We start from the raw sequence: 25,156 nt of genomic DNA, 5'->3' as shown, positions 1-25,156 counted from the left end.
TTAGAGAGCTCATGAGATGAACAATTGAATGGTACATGTTACATTTTTCTATCGTCAAAATTGACCGAGTAATGACCGATAATGTTTGGTCCATTTCCATTTCCCATAATTAACGTTTTTCGCTTATTGTAGCTAATCAACATTTCCCATGTAGACCAAACATTATAATTGGTTAAAGGTCATTAAGAAGAAGATAAAATTAAGCTCAATACTTACCCATAATCCTTTGGTCTCTCATACTGGCGCCTTAACCTTTAAACCTAAAACTTACCTTTTCCTTTGTTGATCCTCCTTATGCTCCTAAGCTCTAATCTCATCCATATGCTCATCCAAATTGATCATCTCCTTTGGCGCTTCAATGCTGTTCACTTTCCTTTGTTAATGAAGCAAAGACAAACTCAAACCAACGGTCACTTCAAATTGACCAATAAGGTTAATTTTTACCTTTTCTTTGTAAACGCCTTTCTCACTATTTAAACTCATTTCTTTATTAATAAATAAGTCCAGTTGATGATGTACAAGTAAATGTTAACTTGATTTGACTCTTTGTGTTTTCTTGTTTAATTTAAATCAAGTTTAAGTTGATCAGTTGATCGACATATTTAGTTGATTTAATTTATATTGTGATTAAGTTGGTGAAATCAACAGGTTATGGGCTCAGTCGCTTCTCTTAAATTGTGTTAATCTTTGCGACAAATTTTGTGTGTTTAATTTTTCTCTCTTTCATCATCTCATCAATTACCTTACCAACAATTAATTAATCAACAATTCAACAAAATCATCATGATGGATCATCAAGATATGATTACGATTAAATTATCAAGTGATAATTATTTACACTGGAAAACATATATTCAGGCTGTTCTAGAGTCGAAAGGAGTTTGGGAAATAGCCAATGGCTCATCTTTGTGTCCACTTCCATTTACAGAGGAAGAAATTGAAACTGAATCAGCCGCATCAATCAACAGAAGAAATAAATCAATAAGTGATTGGAAAACAAGTGATGCTACAGCGCGAATGCTTCTCATGAATTCAATGGATAAGGAACATATTAGTTTGGTAATTAATTGTTCAACCTCCAGCGAAATATTCAACTACATTATCGACCACAGAGAAGAGAGGACAACAAATAACGAGTGGACAATTCGGCGTAAGTTGACTGACTTAAGATTTACCTCATCTCACACGGTTACAAGCTATTTTGCTGAATTAGAATCTGTAGTTAAACAAATGAGAGATTTAGGTTATAATGTTGATGACACTCAATTAATGATAAAAGTTCTTGATGACTTACCTCCTAGTTTTCGGTCGTTTCGTCAGATGCTTGAAATTTCCCTTATCTCTGGTATTAATATAAACTTACGAAATTTGAAATCTCAATTATTAATAAATGAAAAGCAAGATGAGCGAGAGAAAAATAATAAACATGGTGATGCTTTAGTTTCGACTAATAATTTCAAAGAAAATCAAAGTAACAATGTGAGAAAATGTTACGGTTGTGGAAGTGCTGATCATTTGCTTCATCAGTGTCCTCAGAATAGGAACAGAAATTTTCAGAGAAACAATAAGTTCAACTCTTATAACAAGAGATCGTTTCATAAGAATAAAAGATTCAATAATAATCGAAATAACAACCGAAACTACAACAATCGAGACAACAACAGTAACAACAACCAAGAAAACAACCGAAATAATAACAACAACAATCAGAATCAAAGTAATAGAAACAGATCGAATCAAAGTAATCATAATCGTGATAATAATTCAAACAGATCAAACAATCAGAACAACAATAACAACAACAATAATAATAATGAAGAAAATTCTGATAATAATTATGTCTCTTTCACTGTCAATGAAAATGAATCAAGTTGCTCTCAATGGTTGTTAGATACAGGAGCAAGTTTTCACATGACAAGTAATATTGAGTATTTTACTCGTTTCCATGAATTAGATGAACCGATTTTATTAACTATCGGCGATGGTAAGAAAATACAAGCGATAGCTAAAGGTGACATTCTTGTTAATTGTTTCAATGGAAACAATTGGATTAATTGTGAACTGACCAATGTTCTCTATGTTCCTAAATTAGGAAATTTTAACTTGTTCTCTTGGGGTCAAACTGTCACCAAAGGTTTTGGATTAAGATCCACATCTAATTCAACTGAAATTTACGATGTTAATTCAGGTAAAACTGTCATGATTGCTAATAGATTTTCAAATACTTTCAAATTAATGATAAAACAAAGAGACAATAAAGATTCATTTTCATTGATATCGAAAGCGACACTTACCGATTGGCATAAGCGACTTGCTCACATTAACGTTTATAAGATTATTCAAATGTCTCGAGATGGTATTTTACCTAAAATAAAAATCGATTATGAACCAAGTAAATTTCACTGCGAGGGTTGTATTAAAGGTAAAATGTGTCGAAAAGTTTACAAGTCAGTAAAAGAGAGAGATGTTAAGACTGGAGAATCTATCCACTGTGACCTCCAGGGTCCAATGTCAGTTAGCTCATTGAACGGAAGTAAATATGCTCTTGTTATTAAAGACGAAAAAAGTTCTTTTCGCGCCATTTACTTCCAGAAACAAAAATCAGAATCTTTTTCTAATCTCGATAAGTTTATTAGATACGCTGAAAAAACGACCGAAAACAAGATAAAGACCATCAGAAGTGATAATGGGAAAGAATTTATTGACATTAGAGTTAAAACTTTACTAGAAAATAAAGATATCGTTCATGAATTAACTGCACCTTATTCACCACAACAAAATGGTAGAATCGAGAGAGAGAACAGAACAATCACTGAATTAGCCAGGTCTATGATGCTCAATAGCAAATTGCCGAAGTTCCTTTGGGCTGAGGCGATGAGTGTGTATGTGTTAAACTTAATTCCGAATAAGAGTCAACAAAATGTTAGCCCTCTTGAACTGTTCACGAAGAAAAAACCGAATTATACTCACCTTAAGACCTTTGGCTGTGTTTGTTATACCAAAATTCCTGATCACTTGAGAAAGAAATGGGATCCAAAGGGAAAGAAAGTTATTTTCCTTGGTTACACCAATACCATCAATAATTATCGCATTTATGATCCATCAACAGGTAAAGTGTCCGTGAGCACTGAAATAAAGTTCAATGAAGAAGATTGTGATGGATCCAAGGTGATTGAAGAAGCTTTTGATGAAGACGAAGTTGATCTCGAATTACTGTGTGGAGAAAATAAAAAACAAGATGATGATAATTTTGATGACAACTCCAGTGACACAACGGAAATAATAGACGATCCACCTGAATCAATTGATGATAATAATTTAATTAATCAAATTGCCTGTCAAGCAGTTATCACTAATCAAGAGCCTTTAACATATGAAGAGGCAATTACTTCTGACGATAATATTAATTGGATCAATGCTATGAAAGATGAAATGAAATCAATTGATGAAAATGATACTTACACTTTAACTGAGTTGCCAAAAGGTAAAAAATGTATTTCCTGTCGTTGGGTTTTTCGCATCAAAAGGAACACCGATGGTTCTATCGAAAGGTATAAGGCCAGGTTGGTGGCCAAGGGCTTTTCTCAAAAGCCAGGAATTGATTATTTTGAAACTTTTTCCCCTGTTGCTCGTTATGATTCAATAAGAGCAATTTTATCAATTTGTGTTGCTCATCGAATGCACATTATGCAGTTCGACATCAAAACTGCTTTTCTTTATGGTGAACTTGATGAAGAAATTTATATGCAGCAACCACCAGGATTTGACGATGGTACCAATAGAGTTATGCTACTAAAGAAGGGACTCTATGGATTAAAACAGGCACCACGTCAATGGAATAAAAAGGTCAACCAGTTTTTCCAATCGATCAATTTTCAACAATCAGAAGCCGATAAGTGTATTTTCATGAATTTCCATGATGGATTAACTATTTGTGTGATTTATGTAGATGATGGTTTGATTGTCAGCTCAAACCAACAACAATTATCATCTTTAATTGACAATTTAAAGAAAACGTTTCAAGTTAAAGTTCATTCCCCTCAAGTATTTGTAGGAATGGAAATTCATCAAAGTTACGATCGTTCATCAATAACAATCAAACAATCATGTTTCATTAACGAGTTATTAAAAAGATTCAACATGAGTGAATGTAAATCAGTGGTAACACCAGGTGACTCGAATCTCAAGCTACAATCAACTAATCAACCACCAGATACAAATTTTCCTTATCAGGAAGCCGTTGGTGCTTTACTTTACCTCTCAATCATCAGTAGACCAGATATCACCTTCCAAGTAAATAAAGCAAGTCAATATAACTGTTGCTACAATGCTACTCATTGGCAAGCGGTCAAACGAATTTTTCGTTACCTTCGAGGAACAATCAACAATGGAATCACCTTCTCATCTACTCGTGACAATTTAGACTTAATTGGATATTGTGACGCCGATTATGCTGCCGACATCGACACAAGAAAATCGACCTCAGGTTTCGTGGTAACTTTAGGAGGTTCACCAGTTTCTTGGGCTTCTCGCTTACAGAAATCAGTTGCTCAATCAACCACTGAGGCCGAATACGTTTCAATTGCAGACTGTGGAAAAGATATACTTTGGTACATACAACTACTTAAAGATCTAAAAGTTTCGATTGATTTTCCAGTTAAAATAATGTCCGATAATCAAGGAGCAATTAAATTGTCGAAAAATTCAGTTTTTCATAAACGAACAAAACATGTTGATGTTCGTTATCACTTCATCCGTGATCATCAAGAGAAAGGTACAATACAATTGGACTTCATTCCAACTCATGATCAACCGGCGGATATGCTTACAAAGTCGTTATGTTCACCGTCATTGAGAAAATGCTGCAACTTTTTGAACATTTATTGAGATCGAGCTTGGAGCAAGAGAGGGTGTTGGTTATATCAACAATTATTAACCTTAATTATTACCTTAGTTTACTTAATTAATCAAAATCATTTCATTTAATCATCGACATCATCAATTTACTAGAATTCAAATTTTCCCCATTGAGTTAACACAGAGACTCATCATAATCACCCAACTTTTTGCTTAATCTTTTGATTAGAATAATCAAACTTATATCAGTTTGAAGAGCACCAAAAATATGACCGGTCAATATACAGAAACAATTAGTTAATTGTATTCACTCAGAGTAATTAACTGAAAACATTGAGTTTTCAGTTAATTTTCAACATAAACAAGATATTCGCACACACCAACCAAATGTTGACCAAGATGTCAAAGGTTATACTTATATATATATTTAGAGAGCTCATGAGATGAACAATTGAATGGTACATGTTACATTTTTCTATCGTCAAAATTGACCGAGTAATGACCGATAATGTTTGGTCCATTTCCATTTCCCATAATTAACGTTTTTCGCTTATTGTAGCTAATCAACATTTCCCATGTAGACCAAACATTATAATTGGTTAAAGGTCATTAAGAAGAAGATAAAATTAAGCTCAATACTTACCCATAATCCTTTGGTCTCTCATACTGGCGCCTTAACCTTTAAACCTAAAACTTACCTTTTCCTTTGTTGATCCTCCTTATGCTCCTAAGCTCTAATCTCATCCATATGCTCATCCAAATTGATCATCTCCTTTGGCGCTTCAATGCTGTTCACTTTCCTTTGTTAATGAAGCAAAGACAAACTCAAACCAACGGTCACTTCAAATTGACCAATAAGGTTAATTTTACCTTTTCTTTGTAAACGCCTTTCTCACTATTTAAACTCATTTCTTTATTAATAAATAAGTCCAGTTGATGATGTACAAGTAAATGTTAACTTGATTTGACTCTTTGTGTTTTCTTGTTTAATTTAAATCAAGTTTAAGTTGATCAGTTGATCGACATATTTAGTTGATTTAATTTATATTGTGATTAAGTTGGTGAAATCAACAGAAACAAAAAAATATTTACTAAGATTTAAATTTCAATGAAAAATTGAATTTTTCTAATCATTAACTTGATTTTTTCGTGATCAAATTTAACCAACTTAACAATTTAAATAAACCACAATCTCATCAATTGAAATAAACCACCAAGAATCCATAATTTAAAACTTTTATCACTTCCTTGATTATTTAAATAATCATTTGCCCGATTGACCGAACCAATTGACTTAATTGTTGAATGTTGATTCTCATGTTAATTGTTTCAATTTCATTCCAATTTTTGTAGCCAATTCATTTGTTTCAAATACATTAACTCAACGGTTCTGGAATCCATATAATTAAATGGCCTCATCTCAACTTATCACAATTAATCCAGTTAATCACCAGTTAAATTGTCAAGAACAATATCAACATTGGTAACCAATTAGACTGCGGATAAAAAATAGTAATCAATTATTGAAACATTGATTTACAAAGGAAACATGATAATTAACAACATGAACAAATCACAGAGTCAAAGTGATTAACCCTTTGGGCGAAATTAACTCACGCCAACTAATCATTTGATGATAATCAAAGTTTTAACTATTAAATGGAATCAGAGAAAAAGATATAAAATCTATTAGGTAAATGGCCGATTAATTGTTGCTGATTAGATGGAAAACTTTTAACAACTTTTCAACCAAAATCGAAATGGTAAACAATTAAACGTATCAATAAACTCACAGCTAAATTGCTGTGATGGTTATTGATTGTGCACAACTAGAAAAAAAAACCTCCAGATACAATTACAATTACCTATTTAATGACAATTACAATTATCGTCTAATTTAACTTTGCACTTTGAAAAGTCAATCACTTACTGGACATATAATAATAGCTGGACACTGGTCATCATGGTTAACACTTACCCTTGTCCACTAGAGACTTAAATTGCCATGACAATCATGATGATCACAATCAACTGTTGTTTGATTGTTGATTACAAAGAGAGAGAAAAAAAAAATTGTCAATCACGATTTTTGGTTAACTTTGAATTTCTCTGATTGTATTTAACTTGTGTTACTTAATCATAATCATAATCGTAATCATAATTGTGATCATAATCATCTCTGATTATGATTTACTCTTAATCTTTGATTTTTTTTTCTCATAATCAACAAAAAAAGTTCATAGAGTTAAAAAGGTAAAGAAGCAAAAAGAGTAATCAACAAAAAAGAGCAGCAACTTTAATTGCTACAATCAATTTTGATTGTTACAATCACAGCGATAAAGGTTTTTAGCCCTGTGATCGTGAATCAAATAATTTAAATTGTCATCAATTCCTATCATTTAATTTAAATGTTAATAAAACTAAACTTCATCTCGGAAACTTCATCTTCATCTTGATTGTGATCACAATCAGATCTCGATATTTTTGTTAATTGTAATCATGATGAGGAAGTTGATTTATTACCAACTGTAACCAACAATTTTGTAATTGTAATGATATTCAACAATTAAGGTTCCAGCAAACTGATTAGTGAGGATTGATAATCAATGTTTTCAATTGTTTTTCACTTTATTTTTGATTTGCTTTCATAATAATTGATGACAATTAAGTTTTTATTTTCTGAATGGTTTATTAACCAGTCGGCTTAGTGATGGTCAGTGGTGAAAATAATGACCACTGTCATTGAGTTAACAGGAAATACTATTTATCATGATTTAAATTGTGTCTCAACAATCAACTATCCGTAGATTACAATTAAATTTCAATTGATTTCAATTTGATTATTATCAATTCAATATCAATTGAAATCTCATGAAATTTACAAATTTGTAACAATTTCTCATTCTTAATTTTTATACAGTAATTAACTGACCGTTATGTTAATTATCAATTGGAATTGTGTTAATCATCATTTCCTCATAGTGAATTAAAATATTGATTTAAATTTGTTGATTTTTTTTCACAAGAAAATTTAATCAGATATTTTTGTTTCCTGGTCTCATTTTAATCATATCCAATTTACCATTAAACTGAATTGATTAAACTCCAAGTTTCCGCAATTTAATTCACATGAAAATTAATATTTACCCATAAACATAATAATCAAGACAATCAAGTCACAATTGCTGATATAATTAACTTAATTCAGTTCATCTTAAAGTTTCAAGTTGATGATTTAAGTTTTGAAAATGAGTTAAAGTTGTTTTATTTCCAGTGATTAACTTAACGAGTGAACACAATTAACTTTGAGTGTTAATGACATTGAAATAATAATATAATAAAAAAAAGTGGTAATTGATTAACACTTTTCATTTTAATTGTAATCTAAACAATTAAGCCAACTCCTTTCACGATTAATCATTTCAACACAATTTAAATGATTTAATCGTAAACCCTTTGAGTTGAGTTAAACTAATCAACTATTAGACTAAAATAATTAATTAGTATGTAAACAAGTTGATCAAATTTAATTAATTTATATCGTGACTAATTGCTGCTAATAATTAAAATCCCAAACAATTGAACGTGTTAAAATAAATGAAAGTATTTAAATTAGTTTGTTGATTAAAATTATCAAATCTATTTAGTAATTAAAATTGCGATTTGAAATTGTTATTAAAGGGTAAGAAAATGAAATGATGAAAATGAAAGGATTTAGATAATCAATCAAAAATCAATCACAATTTCTGATGATTAACCAGCAATAACTCACAATTTAGTGATTGATTTGACTCACAATCAACTTTGATTATTAACCATGATCAGAATCACCACTGAGCCGGAAGAGACAGAGAGTTACAACTAGAGAAAGTAAATTGTACAATTAGATCTTAATCATAATCATGATTAAGATGATGATGATCATCATCTAAGAGTAAAAAATGAAATATAAAAAATATCTAATATCTTAATCATCAAGAGTTAAATTCAGTTCCTTCTTAATCATCAACAATCAGGAAGGGAAAACGAGTAACAATCAACTGATTAAGATGAAAACGGTAACAAACCTTAATTTTTTTTCCTAGTATCATGTTGATCATGATCATCAGTTGATTGTTACATTACCTTTTTCACAATTAAACTAAAAAGTTACGATTAACATTTTCAAATGTTTCAATTAAAACAATTGTAAACTTTAAATGAAAACAATCAAATTGTATCTCTTCATTTGATTACAATTTAAGATTCATGATCAACCATATTAACCTTATGATAATTTAGTAACTAAATCAATCATCATCAAGATAATTTAGTCAGAGAAAACCATAAGTTAATTGTTAATCATGATAATCTAATCATAATAATGTAATTGTGGTTTAAAAAGCAGAAACAACAATTAACTGATGGAGAGTAAAAATAAATCAAAATTGATTAACCGGAAGTTTGAGAGTAAAAAATAACATTTAATATCTTAATGATTAAAGTAACAGCAATTTAACAGAAACAATTGATTAACAATCAGTAAACAATTAAAAATGAAAATGTTAAAAACTGAACATTACATTTCCTTAATCTCGTATCGCCAACCAATCAGTTAAGTTGACAATTAAAGGGCTTAATCAGAATTACGTTTGTAAGTTCAAATGAAATGACAATATTGTAAATCATCAAATGATTTGATTCATTGCCAAATAAACAATTAACTAACAATCAGAACAACAATTGAATCAAAGTGAAAAAAGAAACAACAACAACAACAAAGATGAAAATGAGAAAGAGAAAGAAAAAAAGTTCCAACGTGAATTGAAAGCCTACGAATTGACCTTAGATTTGATTTCTCACAATTAACAACAATCAACAGAGACAAAAAAGACGCTGACAATTGATTGCTCATCACCGGTGGTGGATAAACATGACAGTCGGCGGAGAGAAGCAAAAAACCACCTTCGAAGGTGAAATATTCACAAAGGAGAAAGAGGAAAACAAAGTTCTCATCCATAGAGTAAACCAAATCGTCGTTTACATTACAACAGAATAAAAAAACTATCATAGATTCTGAGTTAATATTATCAAGGTATTATCACAATTAAGTGTTACAATCAAAGGTAAATTAACATTGACTGGATCAATTTGATTCCCATAATTGTTACGCTTTAAATCAATCAACTTTTTCTCACACAATTTAATTCCAACAAATAAAATAACATTGACATCGAATTTTTTTTTCTTATTTATTTCCATTTCCATTTTCTTTCAATTCTTTTCTCTCTCTCTCGATCATGAAGATGTTCATGATTATCTTAATCCTGATAATCTTAATCTTTATCACAACATCCAATGAAAAGAATAAATTTATTCCAATTGGAGGAGAATTTTCTGTCAACTTTTGACAATAGAGATGAAATCATTTATTCAAATTAGATTTACGTAAATCATTTAATCAGTTAAATAATTATTATCGATATTTGATTATAATTATAATCATTTCGCACGATAAATCATATTTCGTGTTGTAACTCGCCTTCATCTCTACCAGAATAGTTCAATATCAATGTCAATTCAGTTTTCGTAACGAAATATCATCATTTCGTTACGTTGGCAACGAAAATTTTTTCCAACGATATTGAAAAGAGAGAGAGAAAAGATGATGAAGAAGATTAAATAAACTTCAATCAGGATAATTATGGTAATCATGATGATAGTGATAATAATAGTTGATATAATCTGTGTTTATATCAAGTAGCAAGGTGGATGAGAGAGAGAGAGAGAGAGAGAGAGAGAGAGAGAGAGAGAGAGAGAGAGAGAGAGAGAGAGAGAGAGAGAGAGAGAGAGAGAGAGAGAGAGAGAGAGAGAAAGGGAAGATAAAAGTGAGAAATGGGATTGGACCTTTTTTGGTCTATTGTGTATCCTTAGGGCCTCCAGTAGAGGGCTTATCTTCATCATCTTCATCATCATGTTGTTTATTGCTTCTTCAAGATTTTGGTGTGAGTCTTGTCAGTCATCATTCTGATCTTCATCAGATTTCACTCTTGATCATCTTTCTGCCTCAGGCTATTAATCTTCATAATCATTATTATCTATGTTCTTCTCTATCAGTTTATCTTCATCATCTCTTACGGTTTATCTTCATCAAATAAATCATATTTATCTTTGATATTGTTTTTAATCATTGTGAGTTCGTTTCCATTTTATATAACTGTAATTGTAAACAATTAGAGCCTCGTTTGATTTGTTTTTTTTTGTTCTCTACAAGAAAATCACAACTATTAAAAGTTAATAATTTTTTTTTTACCGCAAAATGATTACAATTAATGAGTTAATTGTTTGTAAACATCGTCGAAGGTTATTTTCATTGTCACATTTTTCCGGCCTCTTGTGTTTAATTAGTTTATTTCAAGTAAGTTCATTGAAAAATTTACCTTAATATAAATATTTTAATCGTTGAAATGAGTTAATCATAAACTGATGAAGTTTATTAATTTTGATTCACCTTTTTTATCTGTTTGTAGTTAACATCAGCCAATATAACGTGGGCTTATATTGACTCATCGTCCTCGGGGTCAGTTCGACCTCCATTAAGTGGACTTAACATTAGTAGTAATTTAAATGACTCTGTGAACATTGCGACAACAGAATCGGACTCATTTACTGTTCATAATAATCACAATACACCGTCGACTAGTAATACAATTGTCATCAATGGCGGTGTAATAACAGGTACATCTTCATCACCTTTAACATTATCAACATCAGCTTCATCTAATAGTGCATTTGATGAACTACCAGCAATTAACACAACTGATGCACTTTTAGCTTTTCTTTATCCGGCTGATTTAAGTTCATCATCGGAAACTTTGTCCCATGATAGTTCAGAGCCTCTTTCATATGCATCTGTCCCTTCATCATTAAATCCCGAGGTAGAATCACTCCCGCCTTTATCAGCATCTTCCAATTTTTCATCAAAAGTTCCTGTATCAATGTTTAATCATTCAACGACGACAACAACGACAACGATAACACCATCTAATTACTCACCATCCTCAACACTAATACCTCCATCATCTTCAGCACCAAATTCAACACAATTTACATCAGCAACTTCATCTTCATCAACATCGACAACAACTGATTCAATCCAGGCAGCAGCAAGTGAACATCGTCTCCGATGGATTGATTATCGTAATCGTCCTGCATACCCACCTCGAGTTCCCCCGGTACCAGGAATCCCAAGTGGATTTCGTAATCCCGTTACACCTACTTACCTTTCACCTTCCGGTGCATCGATACCTCAATCACCACTATATCATAGTCCACCTTTTGGCGGAAGTTCAACTAATCCAGTTGGATTTACTGGATCTGCTCCTGCCTCTGGTGCTTCATCAGGTCCAAGCTTTTTATCGTCCAGTAGTAATGGTTTATCACGAAAACCAAATCTCAACCTAACTCGAGTTGAACGTAAGTCTAAATCATAAATTAATTCATTCGATCTATTTAATCAAATTAATCAATCCTTATCATGGTTACCATATTAATCCACAGATATATCAGCTGAATGCTCCGATGATTATATGAAAGTCGTTACTGTTTTCAATGGCACCTTCACTGGTTTGGTCTACAGTGCGGGTTATGTTCACGATACCAATTGTATTTACGTTAACGGAACCGGTCGAAATCGTTACGATTTCTTCATTCGTCTCAATCAATGTGGAACCTTAGGAAGACAGGAGATGTACCACCCAAAACGACCTGGAGAATTAAGAGTAAGATAATAATCATAAATTAATTTTAAATCGATTAGAGTAATTGCAAGAAATTAACCCTTTGAGACTAAACCAATAAGAAGAAAAAAAACAAGAAAACATTGTCAATGGTTCATCAACTCATCTAATCTATTGACCATTAACCTGAAAAGGTTATACAAGGCTAATAGATTCAATAATAATAAAAGATAATCTTTTCAAATAATCTTGTTAATCAAGTCAATTAAAATTCAAAAACATAATCTCCTAGGAAAGGAAAAGTTTAAATTTCTCAGGTGAACACATTATAATCAGAATATGATTTCTGCATCAATTAGTAAATGACTGATGTTAAACAACAGGAAAAAAACTGAGTTAACTGTTTTTTTTTTCAAATCACGTTACCTTATTACTTTTGATTGTGTTGCTCTTGGGTGGATATTGTTATCATGGATATTCAGTGAAAGTTGTACACCAGTGTGATAATAATATGGTTGTTCAACTGTAATGGTGAAAAAAAGCAGGGCCAATGTACAGTTTGCTGTAAAATTTTTGCTCTTTTTTATGTATGTGTGATTTGTAGATCTTCATTTGCACGGTGGAGACGCTTTTTTCTCACCTCCATACCTTATGGTCACTTCTCTCTTTATCCTTTTCTCTGTCTACGGTAGTTGATCGACCCTTTAGTTGGATACACGTGAGAAAAATAAAAGTCTAATGGTAATAATAAAATCATAATAGTAAAGCAAATAACAATAATGATTAAGGAATGAAATTAACATGAAGAAAAAAAATTTCTCTGAATTTCTCGTAAGTAACAAGTATATTAGATAATGAGATATTTTAATTACCTGTGTAATCAAATAGAAACACTGTTGCTGCTTAGGCTTAATTGTAGTTTAGTGACCATTTGATTATTAATTAATCATTTATCTCTCTCTCTCTCTCTCTCTCTCTCTCTCTCTTTGGATAGTTTCATTTTCAAATGTAAAACCGAATCTGTAAATTGAAACAATAAGAAATACAATTAATGAGTTAATTATCGCTTGATATTCATCAATCAGCATCAATCATAATATAAAAGTGAGAGCATTTTTTTAATCTCTAAGATTTAACTTACTCTTAATACAGAAAAAAAAGTTAATCACGATTATCGTATCAAAAGAGTTTTAATTGTTATTATTAAACAATTGAGAAATTAATGATTCAAATAGTAGTATAGTTACCTCGGTGAAAGAAATAGATATTAAAAGTTTTATCCCCTTTGGATTATCATTATCATTGAAAGTTTACACCTCCAATCAAATTGATAAAATCTATTCAATTGATTATATTAAAGACCATCATATTCATCATCAGCTAATCAATCAATTATTATTAATAATAGATTTCAAATTTCATGGCACATTTTCACCATCAACAATCCGATAATTCCTAAGAAAAAAAATGAGTAACAAACGTAAATGATATTACATATTAATGGCCTTAAAGGATAAAAGAATACAAAACCATTATTAACAGAGAAAATATTGACTATAATAATGGAACGAAATTAATTTTAAACAGAATAGAATATAAGAAAAATATTCCAATTAGTTTCAATTACACTTACATTGGTATTCAACATAGTCCAATAACATACTTCAATTGTATATCATTATTATTGTCATTATGTTGATTGTTATTAAAAAAAAACGATTGGCTTTCACTTTCCATTATTTAAGTTGATCAGGTATATCAATTGAAGGCATATATTCATTTTTATTTGTTTCCATATTCAACACAAATGTAAACCAATCTGAAAATAAAACATGAAGAAGAAGAAAAAAATGAAAATCAAAATTACTATAGGAAAAAAAAGATATGTGATTGATAGTTAAACAAAATGAATACGCTGTTGATTGTTGTTCATTTGATGCGAATACCATTTGATATTCAATAACCTGTCCAATCTATCAATTGATCATTACCTTAAATTAGAATTACAATTACGAGAAAATAATTACAATACATAAATAGAATAGAATAACAATCAACATAGTAACACTGTAGCCTAGTAAGATGAGAGAGAAAAAGAGAAGAAGATTAGAAAACAAATTGAAACGACATTTTGGTTGTTCTCTTTTAGATATAAAAAGAGAAAAGAAAAAGGATTTTTCTTGGAACAATTGATTTACTTACCTTTTTCATTTATTCTTTTCCACCTTAATAATAACATAGATTCTTCTTCTCGATTAATAGTTACAGAGATTCACATGAAATAAAATAATTCAACTAAATTACTTTAATTGATTGATTGACCAACAATTAGAAATAATCATAATTACTCTTTGTTACCAAGAGAAAACTTTGATTCCCTCCAAATATCGGATATCGGATCGATCGGGGATCCGGATAATCGATAATCGGAATTTAAATTTTTCCATTTTTTTTTTGTTCTTTTGTTTTGTTTTAATTTTAATTGTTGTTGTTTTTTTTATTTCGTTTTAATTATTTCCAGAGACGAGATCAGGTCATGTGGAACACTTTATCCATCCAGTACAATCCATTGATCGAAGAGGAATTCGATGAACATTATCGGGTTACCTGTGAATATGGAAGCGACTTTTGGAAAACTGTTACTTTCCCGTCCATTGGTGTTGAGTAAGAATTAATTTAATTTCTATTTATTTTTTATTCTATTTTGTTTATTTTAATTGTTTTTCTTATCCTTTAATTTGTGTGCATCTCTCAGTGAACAACAATTGACAATCATCAACAATCAGGATCGTCTAAGAAATAACATGAAAGTTGGGAAATGTTTGTCTCTCTAGAAAAACAATCCATTAGTATTACAAAATTGACTCGTTATAAAAGCGGAGAGATTGAAGAAAAAGTGATCAACATGGTTCACCTGATTGTCTTGATTGTAATTAGATTGCTGTTGATTGTTTCTCCTCTTCTTACTCTTATTCTTCTTCCTCCTTAGAATGTGACCTTTCCTTTCAATTTCTTTGCTTAAATCTGATCTTTCAACATAGTTGACTGGATTAACGGAAACAAGAAAACAAAAACAATAGAAAAAAAAAACAATTTAACAGTAATAATAATCTGAGATCTAACAAGAGTAACAATTAATTATAACCAGATGAACAATTTAGTTTTCTCTTTCTCTTTCTCTCTATCACCTTTTCCTTTAAGTTCATCGATCAATTTGAAATTGATTTAAGATTAACTCAGTTTACAGTTAATGAGAAAGTGTTTCATCAAAATGATTTGTCCTTCAATCAAAATCAATGCCAAATCAATTGTTAATCATCATGTTGATTACTTTCATTTCCGTGTTATAATTAACCTTTTGTTTCTCTTTTCTCACTTAAATATTGTTAACTAATTGATAAATGATCAAGTTAAACTTTTAAATCTACTGAAAGTATTGCAACTATTGATTTAGATTTACAATTTTTTGTGTAGTTAATCATTTCCTGATCATCATCATCATCATCACCATTCATGAATTAATGATTGTAAAAGTAAATCAACACAATCAAATCCATGGATTGGTCAAGATAATGAGAAAATAGCGGTTACAGGTAAATCGTTAATCCAACAATTTATGATGGTTAACAAAAAAAAAGATAATCTTTTTTTTTCATCAAATTTCCAGGTTAATTTAAAGTCTCTTGTATTGATTAGCCTCTTTCACAAAGGAAATGTTGATATAATTTTCTTATCTTCATTATCATCATTATCCTTTTCTTTTTCTCTTTCTACCTTTCAATTCAATTCTTTCAGAAGTTATCAGAATCACGAATACAATACAAATGTTCAATACCAGAAATTGTTGGTCATTCATTGGAATCACTTGTGAGGCCATTGAACGACATTGATTCATTTTCATGGTTATTTTTTCATCAGCCATCATGAATACTTCCTCCTTATCATCATCATCTTCATCTTCATCAATTTCTGCTGAAGTTTCAAAGTTCTCAGTTCAATATTGATGACCATTAATAGATCTATTTGTAGGCTAAATTGTGATGTTTTCGTTGAGATTTTAGATTTGAATCAATAGCCAATATATTGGATTAGGATGAGGATGAGAAAAGATTTAAATGAGATAATCATTGAATCGGATAAACTGAAATGGAATCTATTTTAACAATGAGAAATTATTTGGGTTAATTTAGTTGTTAATTGATTTCTTTTTATTTCCCTTCTGTAAATATTATCTTTCATTTCCTATTAAATTAGATTTGATTGTTACCTCACTTTGAATGATGATTAAGATGATGATTGTTTTTATCCCCTTTTCGTGATACCAAGATTATCATGTTAACAAATGGGTAACACGGTGGATTAGGATGATTATGATTATGATGATGATGTAAAGAGGGAAATAGTAAAAGTGATTGGTTAAACAATTTCAATTGAGTTGATTGAAAAACAAATGATGATGATGATGATCAGGAAAATCAAGATTAGGATTTAAAATCAAACGCCTAAGGACATTGACCTATTGTATTTACCTTGATTTCTTGTAATAAACAAAAACAAAAGTTAACTAATGGTTTGGATTTCAGATTATATAACAATCAATAAATTAAAGCTTAATTGACCAAGAAAATTGAACACAATCAACTAGAGATCAACTATAATAACCTTAATTGTTGCTTCTGTTTCCGTTAATTTTGATTTGACCAATGGAGTTAATTATGATTTATATCACTTAATTGTTGCATGATTGTTTTGTTTGTTTGTCGCTGTCTCCTTAATATTGATTGTTCAAAAGCAATAGCGTTTTTTTTGTGTCACAAAAATGAACAATTAAGCAATTCCAAAAAGTTTAATTGTTTATTTTTGGTTTGCATGGAAAAACCTAATTGTTAACAATTAGTCCAGTTGCTTTGCTCTTCGAATCAATTTTGCAATTCGATATTTTCCTTTTTTATTGCTCTTTGCAATAATCGATTAAATGAAGAATCAATTTTATGGAGACAGATCATTCGAATTTTCGGCCTCCGACAGGGTCAACACAGGAAGTCCAGTTGTATTCACCATCAACCCGCCCCAGTGCCAAATGGAAATTCGAAGAGGATTTAGTATTGCCGGACCTCGAACTTCGGGACCAGTTACCGTTGGCGATCCATTGACATTGTTGATCCACATGAAAAGTGAAAAGGGTAAGCAAATGATTCCAATTACTTAGAATGGTTTCAACTGTCAGTTAAGAGAATTTAAATAAATTGGATTAACTGATTTGATTGTTAATTTTAGAAAAGGATAAAATAGAAGGTTAGAAATTAGGAAGATGAGAACATTTTTTTTTCTCCTTCCAATAGAAAACTCCTTCCGATATAAGAGGAAATGAAGATAAAGAGATGATGAATTGAAGAAAAACAAGAAACTACCGGTGCAAGGATCCAGTAAATTGGCAGTAATTGACCAAACAGATAACGGCAAATGACCTGAGTCACTTTCTCAGATCAATGATGCTTCAAACAACAACATTGGTTAAGCCAATTTCATTACTATTAAGATAATAGTGATTTAGTTTAATGACAATGATGAAACTGAAGAAGAAAAATTATGACAATTCGCTGATCAACTAGACGATACAAACACGTTATCCTTGTGGTTCAATTGTTTTTTACAATTTACTCATCATCTCTTTCATCTTCATCCTCATCTTCCTCATGATGAAATACAATAAGATCAAGATACTAATCCTCTAGGTGAAAGTGATACTTTAATCAAATCTCATATAATATCAACATCTAATGATCCGTTTAAGAGGAAAAATGTTTAATCAGCCTTATACTTACCTGAAAAAATTTTCATCTTTTTTTTCATTGTTATGAATCATTAAGATGATGATGATAATGATGATGATGACCATCCTGTTATCTTCATCCTCCTTCCTTATTACAGTTAGAGTAATAAAAAAATGAAGACCAATTGAAATTAGATTGCTAGATATGAAGAAAGGTTCATTAAGACAATGATAATAGAGAAAAAATTAATTCTATTTCCGATTTAATTTTCTAAATTAACCATTTGAAAGGGTCAAGTGATTACAATGTATAATCATTTTTTTTCCTTCACAATGATGACCAGTCTCATTTTGACATCGAAAATGCTTAATGATTTATCATATAATTAACCTTCAGGTAAAGTTTATTAATTGATATTATTATAACTTTGCTGATCTCTATTCAATTCAATCGAGATCGTAAACAATTAAATTTATACTTTCATTGTATTAATTATTACAAATAAAACTACACAGGTAGTTGTTGATCAACAATCAGTAATTTCACAAGTAATTAGGTTAATTTATTGTCATGTTTTAGATATTTTATCAAATCGATTGCAATTTACCTGATCAATTGGAACTGCAAATTGTAATGATTTATCAAAATATCTTGAAGGACTTTATATAAATACGAATTACACCTTAGAACTAAATTCTAATACATATTCGTAAATCTTTTCATCTCTTTTTTTTATTGAATTTTTTTCTTACCTACATCAGTTGATATACGAACAAGATTATCACTTTCACATCTAATTATTTATTACGATAAAACTTTATTTTTCCCTAGTAAATATCGTTGATCATTCTGATATTTACACGATAATTATGCACAATTATAATTTCTTTTCATTTTTTTTTCTTCTCTTCTTTTCATTATCATTCAAAATCTGAAGCTGGATTTGATATTCTCGTGAAAAACTGTATCGCTCACAATGGTGCTAATCAGAGGCTTCAATTGATTGATACCAATGGGTAAGAATTGAAAAAAAAACGATTCAACAAAATAATATAAATTGATAATAATAAACACCAATCAACAATAATCAAGAATATAAAAAATGAACATGATGATGATGAAACTAACCTTGAGATGCCTTTTCATCATCATCAATTTGATAATTATCATGATGGAGTGTAAATGCAATATGAAATGATAATAATAATGAATTGATAAACACCCAAAGGTATTTTTTTCATCAAAAATTACCATGATACCTGGTGAATACCTGACAATCATTTAAAGTGTTGCCCAGTTGGTTTTTTCAAACACCCCGACAAGTAATGATAATGATAATGGTGATGATGATGATGATGATGATGATAGTTGCAACTTATTACTGTTACCTTCATGTCTTTTTCATCATCATCTCCACCTCCATCTTTCATCCTCCTCCCAGATCTCTCCCATCTTTTTGTATTGAGCTGAGGATGATTATCTTCTTCATCTTGTAATAAATAAGAGAAAAAAAAATGGCGGAGGTGAAGGTGAAAATGGTTGAGCTGTAATTTAAAATCTTTCAGAGTGTGTGGTCGCTCTCGATGCGTGCGATTTATTTATACTTTTGATTTTCTATTCAATTTAATCATCAAATTACAATCAACTTACATGAACGACAAACGATAAATGGGCTTAAGGCCAATTGACTATTATTTTACTTTCTCTTTTTCTTTCAATTCCAGGGAATATCTTTTATCTAATATTCAATTCGTCCACCTCCTCATTCAATTTCCTCCCCACCGAGCTGCTCATTATCCTTATGTCTCTCCATCTTTTATTAGACTTTAACATTGACATAGATCATCAATTTATCTGTTCAATTATTCACCTTGCGAAAGACAATTAACTCATCCAAGAATTAACAATTCTCAATAAGATTCTATTGTCACCAATAGACTTAATTGTCATCTTCCTATTCCATTATCTTCACCCATCAGAGTGTCCACTTAACAATTGATTCTAATCCAATTGAATCAACTCTCTCTCTCTCTCTCTCTCTCTCTCTCTCTCTCTCTCTCTCCTCTCTCTCGTCTCAATTCATTTCATTTCAAGTCTACATTTTTTTCATCAATTTCAACCTTGATTATAATCATTATTCAGGTAAATTCTTTGGTATTTTTTTCTTCATTCTCATAACTATCTCTCTCTCTCTCCCTTTCTCTGTTAAAAATTGAGGATGAGGATGAGGATGATAATATACTCTCATCTACACGATAAAGTATCATTAAAAGTCCTTGCAAACAAAATATTTGAGATGAAATCAAGTTTTTCCCAAGATGATTTTATTATTATTATTATTATTATATCGCATCTCTCAGGTATTATTCAGTCTCTTTGTTCATTACTATTATCATGGTAATAATAATTTGATTAAATAAATTGGTTTATGATTGTGGTGAGAGATGAGAGGATAACAATTTGCTGTCTCTCACCAACATAAATTACGATGAAACTTTAATTTAGTTTCATTTTTGAATATATTCCAGATTAATCATAACCTTTTTCTAATCTATTAATATTCCCAAGTTAATTAAGTTAATCATCTATCATCAATTACCAATAAGAATCAATAATTTACCTTGAAATGAATTAATTTTTTCATCGTACATCAAATGATAATTATACTCATTGATCTTTCAACTTTTATCTTTAATCATAATCCTAAACAACAATAAACTACAATTAAGTTAATTCAATAATTATCAATATTAACCCAGTAAACTGATTAGAGAAAATACAATAATTACCAACAATTAGAAAGATGAGATTATAACAATTACCTGAGAAAATGTGATTTAAATATTGAATAGTTATTATTAGTAATCAACAAGATGCAATATCCACAACAATTAAGTTTACATTTTAGTTGAAACTGGAAATAATAATGATGATTATTACGATGACCACCATGAAATGGTCATCACCTTGGTCATGATTACTTTTATCACCATCATCAGTTTCATGATGATGATGTTAATCCAGAGAAACTGTAAATAAACTGTTAATCCTTGATGACTAGAAAAATGAATGAGAAAATGAGTTAATTAAGGAAATACACTTTCTCTCTCTCTCTCACCTCCTCCCCTGATACTCACTCCACCCGAATTTCATCATTAACCATGATGATGAATAAACTATTCCAGTAGCTATAAGATAAACATGATGATAATAACAATTTATGATCATATTTAACATAAGTAAAAGTAATTTAAAAAATTCTTGAAAAGCTCAACAATAACAACCATGATAATGATTATGATGATAATTCAGTTGCAAGAAAATGTTTCCCAAAGTTTATCATGATTATCATGATGATAACAATGATAATAAACTGTTGTAAAGGTAAACAAAGATACGGAAAACTTTTTTTCAAAAATTTTTAAATTCTTTTTAAAGTTCTCTCTCTCTCTCTCTCTCTCTTACCGGTCATCTCAGATCATTTTGTTTACCTTAACGGTCAATTCAACTGTTAATAAGGTAATTTAAGTTGACCAATGAAAGATATTAATGATTAATATACTTACGCCGAGGTGTTAACCTTGTGTGAGAAAAGGTTAAGGTCAAACTTTTGTCCGAAAAATAAAATATTTAATCAAAGGAGATTTTTATTTTTGCGAATCATTATTTTCATGATTATCATGATGATCATCAATTGCAATTAGATTTTTTCGCAAGGTTCAATAGCCGGAAGTAGACAATGTTTGATCAAATTAGCTTCATATTCACAATTAAGTTGATTTCATATTTTAAATTGTGATGATTTAATCAACTTAATTATCTGTCTCTTTACCTTTAAAAATATTAATGTATTTATCTAATTAGTGGGAATATTTTTCTCTTCCATTAATTGTTTGATTCTGTTGATTGGTGTCTTTCAATTGAACGTTTAATTGTTCAACTAATCATTTGAATCACTTTAATTTTCTCTCCAGTTGTGTTACTAATGAAAAGTTAATCAGTCCTTTCCGTGGTACTTATAATACTGATGATGGACATCAAGTGACCTTATATGCTTACCTAAAGGCTTTCCGATTCACCGGAAGTCCAGCCTTGTATCTTGAATGTGATATTCACATGTGTCACAATAAATGTCCAGTAAGTTGAATTGAAGATTAAATTTTAATCCCAATTTCGATTAATCCAATTAATTATCTTCTTTTATAACAAATAACAGCCACAAAGATGTTATTGGAGAAATTTATCCAAACGTGATTTAACTTCAATCTCCATGAAAAAATCAGCAACAAGTGAAAATAATCCATTAATCTCAGAGAGCATTAGTTTATTTCAAGCTCTTGAAGTTCGTCATGATGATGAGCCACAAGATACTGTTTCCAGGGAGGCGAGAAATCGTAAGTTAATCAATAACAATTAACTTTTAATTCGTTGTTCTAAATATTAGTTAATTGTTTTCCTTTTGTTTTCAGTTGGATCACTTGAGGAATTGGAAGATGGAGTTTGCTTCAGAATTCAGAGAATCGCCATTTTCTTGGTCACTTTGACTGTCATGTTTGTCACCACCATTTTGATATCAGTTTGCAGTTGCCTTAAATTGCGACAATTAAGGAAGGAGACTCGATGTATTTACAATCCAATTAGTCCTTATAAATCAAGTAAAAGCAGTTGTTCAAATTCAGTGGCAACCAATTCAATCTCACATTCAACAGCATCCTCATCATCTTCATCTTCATCATACAAACCACATTCAACTAGATATTGATTGTGAAATCATTTTATTGACAAATCAACACAATCAACACCTTAATTGTTGCTAAATGGCTCACTAGCTCATCTTAATTGGTTTTCTGTCCGTTGTTTTTTTTATAACGTAACCAATTTCTCAAGACTTTAACAATTTAAGGCGTTGATTAGGTTTTAAAAATTGCTCATCAAATGTTTTATGTGATCAATTATGATTAAGTTAATCACATTTCTTACCTTTTATACTCTCTTGATTATTTATTTGCTTCTCATTCCTCGTTTTTTTTTGTATTGCCAAAATTATCAATCATAATTAATTAATCATTCTTTGTACTTCTCCTAATTAGTTTCTCTCTTTTTCTTACTTGACAATCAGTTTATCCAAAATCCAACATTTTCATGCTTAATTTAAACTATAATCAAGTAGGAAAGTCTTAGGTAACTGTTGACAACAATTTGTCGATGAAAAATTAATGGACATATGATTGTTGATCAAAGTGAGTAACTAATCAGGAGGAAAGCATTGGCCTCGAAGGGAAGAATTAATTGTCCAATTGTGATAATCAATTTGTTCCCTTTTTCGGTCATTGGACTTCATTTGTATTCTAATCCATCCCTATTTAATTGCTCTCCGGGTTTTCTTCAGGTAATGGATTCCTAATCTTCCTTTGTTTTTGTAAACCAATATACTCTAGTACTCTAATGTTCACCATCTCGACCAAGTGTATTTTGAACACTTCGACTGCTAAACTGTAAACTTTTTACCTTCTATCACCATCTATACTCTGATGTAATTAAATAAACGATCGACCAAAACATCGATGATACCACTTTTTAACATGTTCTGTTAATTATTTGTTCTTTCTCCATTGAAACGTTTGCCTCTAACCAGGAAATTTATTAAGGTGCCATTAACGATTAACTGCAGAATCTGAAAATTGGGAGAAAAAAGAAGAGATTATCAAGTGGAATCATAGTAAAACATCAAATTGTAAACATTGTAACACGGAAGAAAATGTTTCAAGAGTTTCAAGTCGAATACCAACCATTATCAAAGTGAATCAATACCTCCCATAAACGAAAGTCAATCTGTAAACAAGACAGAAAAAGTAATGGATTCCAATATGGTTATGAAGATAAACTAACTGAAATTAAGGTTTTCAGTGATCCCTTTACATAATAAAGAGATTGTTATTCAAGGCAAAACAATTTAACTCTATTAACTAGGAATCAAATGATAAACTTATCATCTAAATAAACTGACAAAACCATCGTGACAACACTTACAATACTTGTAAATGGATAAAAAAGACACAGAGAAAGTAAGAGACAAAAATCTACATGATTAGCTTGAACACATTACATGTAAATGAGTAAACAAGGAACATAAAGGAGAAAAGGAATGACAAATCCAACACCACCATTAACTTCACCAACAACAATTAAAATGATGAAAAACTTACATGCAATTAAATTACAATTAAACAAATTATAATCCACAGGTAAAAACCAATCAATCGCCTGTTCACCTTAGGCCTAAACCAAATATCATTTCAAGAGATACGAAAGATCATCAAACACAAACAACCATTTCTATATTTCTATAAATACCTGAATGAGTAAACGAGTTAATTATCACAATAATTAAATAAAAATAGTTAAAATAATAAGATGATAAGATAATTTGTGATTAAAAAATTAAACCAAATCAACAAAAAACGATTTAGAAAAAAAAGAAAATTTTTTGTTCTTTTTAAGAAACATAGAGGGCGTTAGAGTCTTCGAATGTTAGTCAATGAAAAAAAAAGAAAAGAAATTGTTTGATTAACAAATAGTCTTGATTATAATTGTTTCTTTATCCTCATCAATTATTAATTATATTTACGATACAATTAACTGATAGAGAGCAGGATGAGGTAATTCAAAGTATCAACAATGTTGGTTTTACATTTTCAAGTGTCTTTTCATTTTCTTTTTTGTCTTTTCTATTAATACTTGTACAAGAATTAGATTTGATGTTTACATTTTTTTTTCTTCATCTCTAATCATCATTGATTTATCATG

At 30.2% G+C, this 25,156-nt stretch overlaps 1 protein-coding gene and 2 long non-coding RNA genes across 7 annotated transcripts; 1 reads left to right on the top strand and 2 right to left on the bottom strand.

Annotated features, from left to right (window-relative positions):
* The first annotated feature begins 10,869 nt into the window (after window positions 1–10,869).
* On the top strand, window positions 10,870–23,930 carry LOC128395144 (uncharacterized). Its single transcript, XM_053355545.1, has 9 exons — window positions 10,870–11,254; window positions 11,367–12,312; window positions 12,397–12,617; window positions 15,097–15,239; window positions 17,577–17,758; window positions 19,287–19,365; window positions 22,324–22,486; window positions 22,566–22,743; window positions 22,819–23,930. The coding sequence occupies exons 1-9, from the start codon at window positions 11,156–11,158 to the stop codon at window positions 23,109–23,111; spliced, it is 2,304 nt and encodes a 767-aa protein (XP_053211520.1). The 5' UTR covers window positions 10,870–11,155; the 3' UTR covers window positions 23,112–23,930.
* Window positions 12,179–15,105, bottom strand: LOC128395148 (uncharacterized). Of its 5 annotated transcripts, none has more exons than XR_008326506.1 (7): window positions 14,778–15,105; window positions 14,209–14,394; window positions 13,823–14,030; window positions 13,448–13,595; window positions 13,002–13,310; window positions 12,382–12,603; window positions 12,179–12,318 (listed from the first exon to the last, which is right to left on the bottom strand). It is a non-coding gene; the product is annotated as an uncharacterized LOC128395148 (long non-coding RNA). The 5 variants fall into 5 exon arrangements; XR_008326507.1 differs by lacking the exon at window positions 12,179–12,318 and adding an exon at window positions 14,567–14,649 and having other exon boundaries at window positions 12,465–12,603; XR_008326509.1 differs by lacking the exon at window positions 12,179–12,318 and having other exon boundaries at window positions 12,465–12,603; window positions 13,002–13,098; window positions 13,216–13,310.
* On the bottom strand, window positions 23,480–24,849 carry LOC128395147 (uncharacterized). The gene is made up of 3 exons (XR_008326504.1): window positions 24,556–24,849; window positions 24,139–24,181; window positions 23,480–24,023 (listed from the first exon to the last, which is right to left on the bottom strand). It is a non-coding gene; the product is annotated as an uncharacterized LOC128395147 (long non-coding RNA).
* Between the last annotated feature and the right edge of the window lie 307 nt (window positions 24,850–25,156).

The sequence above is a fragment of the Panonychus citri genome, unplaced genomic scaffold (genome assembly GCF_014898815.1).
Source record: "Panonychus citri isolate SS breed McGregor unplaced genomic scaffold, ASM1489881v1 Contig00141, whole genome shotgun sequence".
NCBI lineage: Eukaryota > Metazoa > Arthropoda > Arachnida > Trombidiformes > Tetranychidae > Panonychus > Panonychus citri.
This window is presented reverse-complemented; position numbering and strand designations above follow the sequence as displayed.

Coding starts and splice junctions, on each gene's coding strand:
- LOC128395144 (XM_053355545.1), top strand. CDS start 11,156: ATGATTACAATTAATGAGTTAATTGTTTGTAAACATCGTCGAAGGTTA. Junction 17,759..19,286: donor CCACATGAAAAGTGAAAAGG/GTAAGCAAATGA, acceptor CAAAATCTGAAG/CTGGATTTGATATTCTCGTG. Junction 22,487..22,565: donor TGTGTCACAATAAATGTCCA/GTAAGTTGAATT, acceptor AACAAATAACAG/CCACAAAGATGTTATTGGAG.